This window comes from Diorhabda sublineata, chromosome 5 (genome assembly GCF_026230105.1).
Source record: "Diorhabda sublineata isolate icDioSubl1.1 chromosome 5, icDioSubl1.1, whole genome shotgun sequence".
NCBI lineage: Eukaryota > Metazoa > Arthropoda > Insecta > Coleoptera > Chrysomelidae > Diorhabda > Diorhabda sublineata.
The window spans coordinates 17,214,207-17,228,018 of NC_079478.1; the positions used below are offsets into that span (position 1 = coordinate 17,214,207).

At 30.4% G+C, this 13,812-nt stretch overlaps 3 protein-coding genes across 4 annotated transcripts; 1 reads left to right on the forward strand and 2 right to left on the reverse strand.

The window, feature by feature from the left end:
- Positions 1 to 81: 81 nt before the first annotated feature.
- LOC130444297 (TBC1 domain family member 7) lies at positions 82 to 3,914 on the reverse strand. Its single transcript, XM_056779372.1, has 3 exons — positions 3,268 to 3,914; positions 2,248 to 2,377; positions 82 to 1,195 (listed from the first exon to the last, which is right to left on the reverse strand). The coding sequence occupies exons 1-3, from the start codon at positions 3,912 to 3,914 to the stop codon at positions 1,097 to 1,099; spliced, it is 876 nt and encodes a 291-aa protein (XP_056635350.1). The 3' UTR covers positions 82 to 1,096.
- A 75-nt stretch (positions 3,915 to 3,989) lies between these two features.
- Positions 3,990 to 4,490, reverse strand: LOC130444298 (ER membrane protein complex subunit 6). The gene is made up of 2 exons (XM_056779373.1): positions 4,259 to 4,490; positions 3,990 to 4,201 (listed from the first exon to the last, which is right to left on the reverse strand). Exons 1-2 carry the CDS (start codon positions 4,374 to 4,376, stop codon positions 3,990 to 3,992), a joined length of 330 nt encoding a protein of 109 aa, XP_056635351.1. The 5' UTR covers positions 4,377 to 4,490.
- Positions 4,491 to 4,541: 51 nt separating this feature from the next.
- On the forward strand, positions 4,542 to 8,605 carry LOC130444296 (GDP-fucose transporter 1). 2 transcript variants are annotated; one of them, XM_056779371.1, is made up of 6 exons: positions 4,542 to 4,840; positions 5,010 to 5,208; positions 5,257 to 5,482; positions 5,539 to 5,831; positions 8,192 to 8,402; positions 8,479 to 8,605. In XM_056779371.1, exons 1-5 carry the CDS (start codon positions 4,776 to 4,778, stop codon positions 8,399 to 8,401), a joined length of 993 nt encoding a protein of 330 aa, XP_056635349.1. In that variant the 5' UTR covers positions 4,542 to 4,775; the 3' UTR covers position 8,402; positions 8,479 to 8,605. The 2 variants fall into 2 exon arrangements, 1 of the variants encoding a protein (XP_056635349.1); XR_008909945.1 differs by lacking the exons at positions 8,192 to 8,402; positions 8,479 to 8,605 and adding an exon at positions 7,278 to 8,167 and having other exon boundaries at positions 4,679 to 4,840; positions 5,539 to 7,217.
- Positions 8,606 to 13,812: the final 5,207 nt, after the last annotated feature.

Consider the following 13,812-nt stretch of genomic DNA (forward strand, 5'->3'; position numbering starts at 1 on the left):
ATGTCACAAAACTGAAAAATTTCTTTTCACTTAGATATTTGAAACATTTTATAACTTTATGCAATCATTAGTTGAAGGACACATTATTTAATAATTTTTTACATTACTAACACATTTAATATTAATAAATTTCCATTTTTTTTTCATGTACCAGAGTAGGCATTCATGGCAACAGTTTTTTCATTTCAAAGACTACGACAAAATACTGCAATATATTACCTTTTGGGAATGCATTCTACAGATTTTCCTTAAACAAGTAGTTTAAGAGTTATAATAATAACACCTTTGTCATTAAAAAAATTTCATCTTTTTATTGTACAGGTCAAACATTATTTCATTACGATACATGTGCATTTTTATCCATTAGTTCCCACTCATCACCAATATCCCCCGTTTTAACATACTTCATCAATTAAACCCTTTCCTAAAAGTAATATCCATTTCTATCATGTTGATGTAGTACAGAAAAGTCCAATCGAACTGATAGGAGTTGAATCCTTCACCCCTTGAAACATTCCAAACTCACATGTAAGTAGAGGGTAAAATGATAGTTGTTCAATACCTTCTGTGAAATTGTGGAAGTAAACAAAAATTTATTTTTTATAAGTTTCTTATCAAATTATTCGAAAGGCATATAGTATAGAAAATCTTCTTTATGATATGCACATAAAAGTACCGCCAACATTTAGTTTATGGAGAGGCCTTATCAATAATAGAGTCATCCTTCATTGAAAACGCCTATACTATGAAAACCATTTTATTTTTTTCAAAAAATTATCACTATAAAAGATGAAACCTATATATTTGTACCTTCATTTTAGCGACCTGAATATTTGTATTTTGAAAATAAAAATCATAAGCTAAGAAAAAAAACAGACAAAATAATTTTTTTCTATTTTGTATCAACTACAAAGTTGACGGATGATTAAAACTTTTGTTACAGTGGTTTTTACAAGTGAAATCAGATATCATAATACTTCACAGGAGTTCTTGAAGACGCTCCAAGTGAAATGTTTTTCATTTCATGAAAATAGTAAATGTGAAATTTGCCCATACTTGGTTGAAGTTGTAGTAGAAAATAGTTGAAATCTGTTAACTACGGTTTAAGTTTATCGTGTAGCGTAAGAGGACTACCATAGTTTTGCCATAATTCAATAGCCTTGTTTGTGATAATACCAGCAGTTTCATCCGGAAGCTGAAAAACAAACCTTTTGTACTAAATATTCTTCATAAATTGACATTCTAGATAAAAATACAATAAATTTAGAGCACATAAAATTTCAATTCCATATAATGAAGCAAAAAAAACAAAACTTATACACAAATTGATAGATATAAGCTAGCTACAGCTAGAGGTTAGATAGTCACAGTCATGTAAAATTAGGTAATTTTCAAATATTTTTATAAAAATGGGTAATTTTCCTGTGAAATGAATTATGCAAATTTCAAATTTAGTGTAAAAAAGAGAATGGATTTAACTGCAATAAAACAATAATACTAGGGTTAATTGATGTGGCTTGTATAGATATAAATATTTGTTGTGAAATTATTCGAATATCACATCTTGATAGGATCTCTTATTCAACAAAAGAAAGATCTTTAGATATTTAGACTTTTATCGAGCAATAGTGAATCTTCTATAGAACAATTGCAAGAATAATGGATTTGGGACGAAAAAAGAAAATCTTGCTGATATAAAACAATTTCAAAAAATAGCTGGAATCAATGTTTTGTACCTGCGCAGATTAGGTGATAATCCTAAATCATTGAAAGTAATAGGCCAAGTTCTAACTGAAATTTTTTAGAAAATTATACTTGAAGAAACGAATAGATATGCCAATCAAATGATTGCGAAGGAAGTGAATAATAATCGAAACCTAAAGTGGTTTCCAATAACTGTGGATGAAATAAAAGGATATATTACAATATGTGTTCATATGTCTCAAGTAAAAAAATCGAAATTGAGTTCATATTGGTCAAAAAGAACCATTATAAATACTTCAATTTTTGCAACCACTATGCCACGGGATAGATTTTTTGATATCACAAGATTCCTTCACATACAGATAATGAAAAGTTGGATGATCTTTATACTTCAGGGAGCGCAGAATCACTAGATAAATCTCTTCAAAGGTTGTTTGAGTCAGTTTAATCCATCGAAACGATCGCATTTTGGAATAAAAATCTATAAACTATAAATGTTTAGATCAAACATTTCTTGTAATAGTTATCAATTTTTTTACTTACACATTTTACAAATTCATGTGTAGCTGCAAGGCTTGTACAATTTGTAATTCTTCCTCTCAATGTCATTAAAAGCATTACTGATGCAAACACAAATATTAGGTAGGATCCTCCAAGAAATTTGTCCCAGATTCTGAAAAATGGTTCTATTAAAATATATTCTACATTATATTAGATATATTGTTTTGTTACAAAAAAATCGGTTTTTATAATTTTATCATGTAAAACACTACTAAACATTTTCAATTTAATTCTGTACACATAAAATATATCCCTAGACCAAATTTGATCCCAAAACCTATAGTTTGAATTCACGAAGTATTAACATTGAAGCTATCAATGATATTGAAAGTGTTTGTAATATATGTGTCTCTTAATGTACTATGGTTTTTGAAACAATTTATAAATTAAAGTATATTTTGAAACAAAATAAATTTGACTCAAACCTGACAACATTATTGTTTGTTCAGATTTCTTAGTGTTTTAATATCTCATGTTAAATTATTAATAATTTATAAGAAAATGGAAGTGACTTTTCTTCAACACCACCAGAAATTAGAGGAGCTGCTAAAGTTGCCTCATTAAATTTAATGTCTGAAAAGTCAAGTAAGTATAAAATATGGCATATGAATTATGAATTGGCAAAAGTGATTATTAATAACTATACATAAATACCATCCTCTTTTAATATTATATACCCAATATTTGTGAAACTAATGTATGGATTTTTGTGTTGATTATTATAGGGATATTATGAAGTTCCATAAATATGTACTGTTAAATTGAACAATAATAAACTGTATGAAATATTAGTTAGAATAGAATAATAGTGTTTTTAATAAATTGACAGAATTTTCAAAAAAATCTTCGATAAAAATATTTAACAGTATAGAGTATAATATTCTACTCGCATATGAGTTATTTACTCACTAGTGCTTCACCTTCATTATACATTCGTGAATAATATACCATTATGGAAGATTTAAGTGTCAATGTGAAATATGTATTGGTAAAAATACTCACTTTTCCACAAACATATCTTTTAAAACTCCAGCAAAACAGCAATCTATCCACATATCCACAGGCAAATTCTTGAATAAATCATTCTTTTTTATGATCCTATAATACGCAGGATCTTCTTTTTCCAATATAAAGAATGTTTTTTCTACCAATTTGTCCAATTCTGGGTGAAATTTTTGAACACTTTCCCAAAAATTTTTAAACATCCAAAAAATATCAGCGTCATCATCAGAGTACTCCATAAAAGCATAAACGATACAGTCAAATGGTCTTGTTGTAACTATATTTGAATCTATTGCAAAATTTCCAGATCTCAAAGAACACATGGCTGAAATTACTTGAGGTTTGGGTGTATTTGAATCAATTATTCTCATTACTGTTAGTGCTCTATACAATTCTTGATACTCTTGTTTCCTCTGTTCTATAACAAAATTATGGGAGTCCATATGTACCGGAATTATACCTAAAAGCAATTTCCATACTAAATTTCTGTAGCACGTTGGGACACAGTACCTCAGGCAGAACTGTTTCAACTTTTCACAATCCAGTGGCTTTTCCTTTAGCAGAATTTCCAAAGATTTCTTTTCTTCTACACTTCTAAATCCTACTTTTTCATAATAAGCTGAACGAAAATTTCTTTCATCCCCCATTCTTTATAAAAATTTAAATACTAATACGTAATTCTATTCTAATTAGTTTTTAAATGAAATGTAACAAATGTGTATTTAATAGACGTGTACCATTCCATAAATAAATGTCCAGCACAGAATATAGGTAAAAAAATGTCCAAAAATTCCGTTCAAAAGTAGTGATTTCCTTGATATAAAATATTTTTTCCAAGAGTCGATACCAGCTTTGAACAACAGCATAAACCAAAAGGTTGTAACTGCAATTATGAAAAATAGTGCACCAAAAAGTCCAGTCAATCCAAGAACGCCTGAAAAATAAGAAAGAGTTACTATATGGAAAGGTATACAAAAATCTCATCACCTACCTGCTGTACAACCAGATAATGCTGCTACTGATGTTCGACAGTACTCAACAATCGACAAATTATTTCTAATTGCAGGTTCACTATAGGCTACAAATTCGTTTCTAATTTTATTTGCCATAGTTAATTAAATTAACCATAAATATTAAACTTTATCTACTCACTAGACCATATCACGGAATTAAAAATTGATTTTTTAATATATGCAGTAAATTCTGCAAATAATGAATTTATGAAATATGTCAAATCCAAAGTGTACTCTATAGTTAATTTTGGTCAACAGTACGTTATCAGCTGTTTGACAACAGGCGTATTTCACTTGAACCACAGATATAACTTAGTAATTTTTATTTTAAATATGTTTACGTTGTCAACTTTTGATTGGTTCCTTTTAAAGTCAATTAATAACCTTGTTGACGTATACTTATATTAATTTCATAACCTTAAAATGTTGTAAATAAAGTGAAAAGTCTATATTCACATTAAATAAAGAATATGTAATATTATAATTTGCTTAACAATGTCAGTCGAAAAATCTTTATTTTCCAAATATGTCACAATATTTTTTGTGGTTAGTGGATACTGGTTAGTATTTCAGCAATTTGTATTTATGTTACATATAATTGCTCATTTATTATCGCTTGATAATTATATTTTCAAAAATCATAGATTCTGGATAAAATTTTATGATGAATTTAAAATTATTAAGATGAGGATTTTGTGGATCTATTACAATACTTCGAAATTTTTTCAGGATTGTTTCTATTACTACAGTTTTTGTCAATAAAACATTATTCAGTCACATTGACTTGGATGCCCCAATGTTTATAAATTTTACTCAAACATTAATTACAGCAGCAATATGTTATATGAAGAAGATTCTTAGTACAACATACCCAAACACATTTAGATTTCCAGATGTAGATTTATGGGACAAACACACTTTGAAAACAGTGAGCAATTCATCTAAAAACTGCATAATAAAAACTTTGTTCTTTTAGGTATTACCTCTTTCTATTCTGTTCACTACAATGATCTCTACAAACAATTTATGCTTAAAATATGCATCAGTAGCCTACTACTATATTGGAAGATCACTCACAACAATATTTAATGTAGTATTTACATTTTTAATACTGGGAGAAACAACTTCAAGAAAATGTATAGCTTGTTGTGCTGTTATTATAGGTGGTTTTTGGTTGGGAGTTGACCAAGAAAATTTAGCAGGTACTTAACTTGTACTTATATATTTGTTTCTAAAATTGTTATTATGTCCTTTTCAGGAAGTTTATCAATACCTGGATTTATATTTGGCATTCTGGGATCCCTATCATTATCACTATTTTCAATATTTACAAAAAAAGTCTTACCCAAATTAAATGGTGAGATTTGGGCATTATCCTATGCTAATAACGTTTATGCCAGTATTCTTTTATTTTTTGTTATGATTTTAAATAATGAGCTTGGGGAATTATACAATTACCCAAAATTCTCAGAATTATTTTTCTGGTCCATAGTGATAGTTGGAGGGGTTTGTGGATTTACTATTGGATATTTTACAACATTGCAGATAAAAGTAAGTGATATGACACAATTATCCGTCTTTACATTGCAAAGTGAGTATTGGATTTTTTTTTATAAAACATTGGAATCTCATTATAAAATATTTATAATAAATTTAATTACTGGATTCCTACTCCACCAGATTGTAGCTAGAATGTATGTGCTAGGAATTGCTTTGAGTCATGTTTGCTTTTGCAATTAATTTTGAAGTTAAAGTTGAGATATAGTAATTCTATGAAGAAACATGTACTCTAGATGAAAGGATATCAAAGAGTTGGGATTTTATGAGATCAAAATTAAACTGAGGTTTATTTATGAAATTTTATGTTTCCTTATTTCTTAAAATCTATTTTATTCCCAGGCCAATGTGATAAATTCCTCTTAATAATATTTTAGAGAAATTATGTAATGGCACAAATAATTTTTCTATTTTAATATATTGGAAAATCTTGAGTATACCTCTTCACTATTGTTTTGATCAATGTCGTTTTTTTAGTAATCTGTATGCAAAATCATATACCAAGGCACTAGTAAAACATTTATTCTAGAAAACTGACAACCTTGTTTAACAAGAGAATATGAACTTCACTACACTCTAAGACTAAGCCCACATGCATAGTCCTAAGTGCGTCAAATACAAAACGAACTTCACTAGTTTTAGCACCTGAAGTGCCTTGGACGAAATTTCTACAGCACCTCTTAACTGCCATTCGAATCTATATGAAAAAAGGCAAAGAATATCATGAAATATTTAAATAACCGTTTATTGAAAAAATAATAGAAAATTTACTTTTCTAGCCTTTCTATCAGTGCACTCTTTTATTAAGTTTAAAAGTCGATGTTTACAACAATGTCATCTTTGATTGAAAAAGTTGCCAAGTTTGTCAATTTAAATTATTGTGGTATTGTCGATCATAGATAGGTTTTTATCAACTTAAGCTTAGAAAAACTCTGCCCACTAGCAACCGTTACAGACATAGTCAATAATCTTTGAGGAGCAAAAATTCAAAAGGAATATGATCCAAAATTTAATCCACTACTGCCAATCATTCAAATGGATCTTTATCCCCTTTAAAATCTATGTTAAAATGTCGCTGTTAGTTCAGATGAATTATTATCCATAAATATATTTCAAATGGCATTTTATTTACACTTACAATTTGGTTCAGACCAGACTTTATCTGCTCTAGTTTTTACAATCAGAAATCAGATGTAGGTTCAAAAAGATTTCTATCCACACATGTATGTTTTTCACTTCAGTGTTGTTTACAATGTATTTTCTAATGGATTTAGTGGAATATATTTATTATATATACAATGAGTTGTAGTCAGTAATGCTAATCAGGTAGCAGAAAGAGACATAGAAATGTTACATAACGACAAAATACAAGTAATTGAGGTAGGTCATCAATTAATGTTTTTAAGCAAGGTTAAGAATCTAGTGTCCGCGTTATTTTAGGTATCTGGTTTATTTTCCCAATTTATAAAATTTTGAGAAACCATGTAAACATGACGGACCAACATGTAAATGTATGAAAGTTTTGAAGCAAGACATTATGATAGAAAGTGGCCCAAAAATTAAATTTTAAACATCAGGGTGGGCAACGCATTTGTACTAGTGAACTTGCGTTTGAGTTTTAGTGAGTGAGACACAGTGGGTGGTATAAGAGGCGAAGGGTCCACGTAATAGCTTGTTTACTCACATTAAGTCAAAATTTTGTCAAGACATTATCAAGAGTTTTCTGGGCCTCCGGTAACGGATCAAAAGAGTTAAATAAATCAAGACCATCATCACCAACTAAGTTCAATAGAATTGCAACCTTTTTTCATCATTTTCATTGCTTAAACTTGTAGCAGTCAGAAAATTTCGGAATTTTTGTTCAAATTTTTGCCAGTTATCAGCTAGGCTTCCTTCAATGGATAAAGGATCTGGAGGTTTGTAGTATGATTCCATTGCTGTTGACTTCTACTTATATCGCAGCAAAGTCCAGCTTACTAATGTCTAAGTACGAATGTCCGAAATTTACTCAAGCTTTTTTATCAAGTTTTTACACCTGACACCATGTATTATTATACCATGATCGGAGCTATTTTATTAAAATAAAACGAATCTGTAAATGTAACACCACGTGTCTTTATTGAAACGTCTTGACAAAAAGCCGCGTATTAGAATCGTCTTTTCTCGAGTCCAAAACACTGGCCTCAACCCCCACATGCCTGTTGAGCCAATTAATTGTAAATTTTAATTGACTCATACAAAGGTGGCGGGATAGCTATGAAACAAATATATAATCGATAACCTATATAATACATATTATGCTGGTTCTTATCTTAGGTATTGAGTTATTTTTCAAGGAGAATTATTATTTACAGTATACATCAGCATTAACTCATAATATATCTGGTACTGCAAAGGCGTGCGCCCAAACAGTACTTGCTACTTATTGGTACCACGAAACAAAGTCCCTATTGTGGTGGACCTCGAATTTTATAGTATTATCAGGAAGTGCTTGTTATACTTGGATTAAACAGCTTGATATGGAAAGAAGACATAAAGAGAATATTGCATATCAGAGAGTTTAGAGTAAGTTACTACTTCATTATCTGAATCTTTAATTAAATTGAATATAAAAATTAATAATTTTCATATTTTGTTTTAGATTTGATTCGAAAAGAAATACTTGTAATAAATTCCTGAACAAAAAGGGCACATTGATTTATTTTATGTGATAACGCCAACACTGTAATTTACGTTTTCAAAATATATTTTAAAAGGTTGTTTATAAATCATATCATTTTTTTTAAACATTGAATCCTATTCACTTGATATTTGCATTTGCATTTGTTGAAATATTGAGGTAAAACCAAGTAATCTAAAATTTGTCTCAAGTAATAAGATCCTTCATTACAATACAGATTTTATGTGGAATTTATAGAGCCAGTAGTATGCCTAAAAATAAGATTTTTTGTTTCATAAAACTAGATAAGTTGTTCAACTGGATTTTTTTAGGATTGGATATTTAGGGGTTTCGGATCAGCAAGAAAAGCAGCATACGTTAGTGGAATAAAAAGTTTATAGCCCGGTGTGTAACACCCACAGGTGGGAAAACCAAAGCATTTTATATTTAATACTTATTGTACTTATAAATATAGAAAACGTAAAAAAGTGTCAAAAAACGACTTTTCTACACCATATTCCAGGGTGTAGTAGAGAAAAATACAACCGTTCAAATATATTAATAAAACGAGAAGAGTCATTATAACGTAAAACGAAAACCAAAAAAATATTGTATTGAAAATACGATTTTTGAATACATTTATGTTAATTATAAATACATTTGAGCCATGAGTGAAATAATGAGGTAAATAAATGAGTAAATAATAAATTTAACCATAATAAAAATTTGAACATGTATTAACGCTCCAATTTATTTTCAGACTTGCAAATGTTCCTATCAATTTCGACAAGAAAAAATAAATTGACGCACTCTTAATGTGCCTTATAGAAAAACTGTATCTGGGCGTATTTTAAACAACTGTTTTAATGAGTACAAAAAGCAAGTAAAAAATGATGATCTCGTTCAAGGTGTATTGTTGATGGACAGACGGAAAAATAAAGTGGCAAATACTAAAAATGTAGTTGCTATGGCACGTTTGGACAATGGACGTTTTTTTAGAGTCTTGTTTATTTTATTATTGCGCCGGATCGCCGGGTGGATAGAATAACTTATTATCTCCAAAAAATCTGACAAATGATGATGGTTAAGAAGCTCATATATAAGGAATGATTAGAATAATTTTGTTTGACCACCTACCTTATCCTATATGTTTGTATGTATGTATGGATTTGGTGTATACATTGCGACCCAAAAGATCTATTGTGTCCTCCTTTCTTGCTACCATACTGGAGAATCCAGTGTCTACAGCTGATCTGTTAATCCCACTCCTTCTAAAAAGTCTAGATTGTGAGATGGCTTCTATTTCCAGCTCTCCCACTCACACTTCGAGAGAATGTGGATGTAGAGATTTCGTCCTCTGCGCAACAAAATCTGCAGCCCCATTATCTGATACGTCTAGCGTCCTCAAGTGTTTGTTGAGGCGACAGTGCCCCGATAGAACCCTTGTTAGTATTCGTAGATTGTTACTTAGGTTGATACATACATACAGCAGACTCTGGTTATAGTTTCCCAGAAGAGTCTTTGCCTGTCTCGGCTTTTGTAGGTTGTTCCAATAATTGGTTTGCTCTTATCTACCTTCTTTTCTAGTATTTTTTCCATTGTTCTGTAGCTGATACCACAGAAGGGGTAGGGTCCCATGAAGGACTTGTCTGTCGAAGTTTTAGCGAGCTTATCAGCTATTTCATTTTCTTTCGCTCCGATGTGTCCCTGGAATCCATTGTAGGGTAATTTTATTTTTTTTTTGCCTAGATCGTTTAATTTTTCTAGGCAATCTCAAACGAGTTTGGATTTTATGATATTGGAGCTTAAAGCTCTAATGATTGCTTGACTATCGGACAGGATGATGATCTCCTGTTTGCGATAGTTCCTCTCTAGACTTAACTGAACAAATTTTTCAATTGCATAAATTTCTGCTTGAAAAATGCTTGGTGCGCTGTCCAGATTTTCAGAGTATTTGGTTCTGGCCCGTACACTTCTATTCCAGTTCCGTCTGCTGTCTTTGATCTATCCGTATACCACCATTTAATGGAATTTCTGCTCATTTCATATATGGTGTTTTGATCCCACTTGCTTTTACAGTTACTATTATTGAGGTGAAGTTTTTCTTTAAGCTACACTTTATCGATACAACGCCCTGAGGCATGTTCCAGGGTCATTATTTAGGAACCGGTTTTCTTTGATGATTCCGTCCCTGAAACTTCTAGTGATGTTTTCTCTGCCACTCTTTCCAGTACTATGTGGAGAGGAGGGAGATTTAGAATCACATCTAGTGCAGCTGTGTAGTAAGATTTCATGGCTCCAGTTGCACATAAGCAAGCCAGTCTTTGTAATTTTTGTAAATTTTAGCTTATTATTTATTCATATTCATAGGCAAGAGGCAATCAAGACAAAAATTAATTTAAAATAACCATTTTTTATTTTAAGAAACATATTTTCTTTGGTAACAAATTAAAAAATATATCGTTTGAAACAAGACAACAAAACTATAACTCAGTTCCTGAAATACTAAACTTTATAGTCATCTGTCACGTCTTCCTCGTCAGAATCAGGGTCCTGATAAGGAATTTCTTTATTCTCCGAAGAAGTTTCTGGATCTGGCTGACGGTCTAGGTATCTCTGCTTCCGATGTTATCATCTCAAAATGTTGATGGCTTTCAATTACTTCAATTTAATAGGGAATCGAGTGACAGTAGCTTCGGCGATCTATGCTAATTTTCTTTCTTTTCTTTGTATGAACTGCAGAAAATTTGAAAAAAAGTTTGCTCAGTAGAAGCTGAAGTAGCAGGTACAGAATGAATTTTTACTGTCACTTTTGATAGCTGATTACTCCGTCCAATAATCTTCTTCCACCAAACGACAGGTGTTACATTCTGTGAAGCAGTCCAAATGAAATCTTTTGCCTACATCCTTTCGTGCGCTCTATAATTAGCAATTTAACAAACAACTGTCCATGATCAATTATTGGAGAAATAGTATCATCAGAGAAATGTGTGCTTCTTGCTAAGCTAACTATGTGTTCGATGGAATCCAGTTGTTTTTCAGCACTTAAGTAGCAAGGCATTTTAAACCCCAATCTTCGGAAAAAATTCCTAGTGAGCTGAATGATCGGAGGTCAACAGCGGTTATTATAAAAATTGTTCCTAGTAAAATTATCTACAAAAAATTTCATTCATGCATTTTGTTGTAAAATCTATCGTTTTCGGGAAAAGCGCTGAGAAAGCGACTAGATTGTGTACTGTACACCAAGGCTTAAATGTATTGCTTTTTAATATCCCCATCCTCATATACTTTCTCAATCTGATGTTGTAGAAGTTGGCGTGGTCTACAAACATTAAAAAACACTAGTGTCGCTAGAGGTGATGGTAACTTTGAATTTTTAAATACATACTGTGAATTTCGTAAATGTTTATAGTAATTGTTGTAACAAATTGAGTATTGCGGCTTTTAAACGACGCCAAGAAAAACCGGGTATAACATTATCCAAATATTTCACTAAATTAAAATCTAAAACACCAAAATACAAAAGAAGTAATATTATATATCAAGTGCCTTGTACTAATTGTGACGCTGTCTACATAGGGCAAACATCTCAGTATTTAGAAAATAGACTAAGAGATCATCATTACGATAAAAAAAATAGAACTACATTAACGAATCATGAAATGTCAAAAAAGTATAAATTCAATTATAAAGATTCAAAAATTCTTGAAACGGAATCTAATACACGAAAAAAGGAATTTTTAGAATTGGTTCACATTCATAAGAACGAAAAAGCTATAAGTGATAAAAATAAGTGATCTAATTAATTTAAGTAAAATTTATAGCTCTATTTTGTAAATTCTAATAAATTTAATTGATTACCGCTATATATTTGAGATAAAGGAACAAGGAAAAATTAATTTTTCTTATTAGAACTAAGTTCTATTTTTATTTTATCCTTATTTTGATATTCATTCGAAGGTGATCTATAAATAAGCAAATTGTCAGTGTCAATATCATATTTTGATAAAGACTTAAAGAAAAGTCGAAACGTCAAAATTTATTTTTCTTTTAAAAATTATCAAAAAAAAACTAATTTTAAAACAGAAGAGACCTAAAATGAAGAATATTTAGATGCGTTAATATATCAAAAGATCTATAAAAAAAATTAAAGAAAAATATTTATTGAGTATATTATCAAATACAAACTTGGCTAGGAAGAGAAATTGATCCAGAACAGTGGGAGTTGAAATATAATATACTACAGCCAATAACGACTGTATTACCACCAGCACTCGATGATCTACTGAACACCATCTTTTGTTTTTGTACGAAAGGTTGTGGCGGCAAATGTGGATGCCAAAAAATTGGATTGAGATGTTTAAAAGTTTGTGGACATTGCCGTGGCCAGTCATGCTTTAACGCAGGGTCAACAAATGATGTAGATATAGAAATTAGTCCACTCGACGTTTTGTCAGCAACTATTACTGATAGAGAAACTGAAGAGGTCGACTGTGAATAAAAAAAATTATATAACTTGCCTTGCATTCTACTTCGTAAGTGGTGAGGAAACGAATGCATCGTCATGATATAATCGCTTTCTCAATGCTCTATTCCAAAGACGGTTCATTTTACAGAAAATTGCCAGAGACATTTTTCGTAGATAATTTTACTAGGAACAATTTTTATAATAACCGCTGTTGACCTCCGAGCAATAAATCGCGATATATTTGAAAATAACTGATTTTCATGGCCTTTTGACCTTTATAACTTGTTTAGGTGTATACAAACATTCAACTCACTAGGAATTTTTTCCCAAGTAAAACCTTAAATGACTGGGCTATAAGCGCATAAGCTTTTTTTTCTATAAATTTATCCATAAAATTTTTCTCCACACTTTTCCGTTACATTGGGAGCGAAAAGTTTCTCAGTAAGCTTTCTTATATTTCACTGAATGCTTTGAAACATAGATGTATTGTGTCTTCGTTGCTTTCTAACTCTTTGTACTCATCCAAAAAATTTCTTGGTGCAGTTTTTTGCTGTTCTAATTCCATCAAAACATTAAACACTTGGGATTGTTTTATACATTTAATTAAAAACTATTTTACAAGCTTTTATTAAGTATCACCTATTTGTATATGTATGTTTGTAATCAAATTTAGTAAGTTCATTTTGATTGACTTCTACTTGTATATCATTATGTTCTCTTCTTAATTGATAAAATATCATTTCCAAAACTATAAAACAAATGAATTTCCTTAACATTATTTATAATTTTTCACTTAATTGTCTAATTCTAAATATCAAGTTATTTGAGCTTCTGCCATTTGTAAAGCC

What these genes read in the sequence shown, in the direction of transcription:
- LOC130444297 (XM_056779372.1), bottom strand. Translation starts at nt 3,914, where the DNA reads ATGGGGGATGAAAGAAATTTTCGTTCAGCTTATTATGAAAAAGTAGGA. An exon ending in AAAGATATGTTTGTGGAAAA is followed by an intron (nt 2,378 to 3,267) that starts GTGAGTATTTTT and finishes ACCATTTTTCAG; the next exon opens with AATCTGGGACAAATTTCTTG. An exon ending in CACATGAATTTGTAAAATGT is followed by an intron (nt 1,196 to 2,247) that starts GTAAGTAAAAAA and finishes TTTGTTTTTCAG; the next exon opens with CTTCCGGATGAAACTGCTGG.
- LOC130444298 (XM_056779373.1), bottom strand. Translation starts at nt 4,376, where the DNA reads ATGGCAAATAAAATTAGAAACGAATTTGTAGCCTATAGTGAACCTGCA. An exon ending in ATTATCTGGTTGTACAGCAG is followed by an intron (nt 4,202 to 4,258) that starts GTAGGTGATGAG and finishes CTTATTTTTCAG; the next exon opens with GCGTTCTTGGATTGACTGGA.
- LOC130444296 (XM_056779371.1), top strand. Translation starts at nt 4,776, where the DNA reads ATGTCAGTCGAAAAATCTTTATTTTCCAAATATGTCACAATATTTTTT. An exon ending in TGACCAAGAAAATTTAGCAG is followed by an intron (nt 5,483 to 5,538) that starts GTACTTAACTTG and finishes TGTCCTTTTCAG; the next exon opens with GAAGTTTATCAATACCTGGA. An exon ending in TTACAACATTGCAGATAAAA is followed by an intron (nt 5,832 to 8,191) that starts GTAAGTGATATG and finishes TATTATTTACAG; the next exon opens with TATACATCAGCATTAACTCA.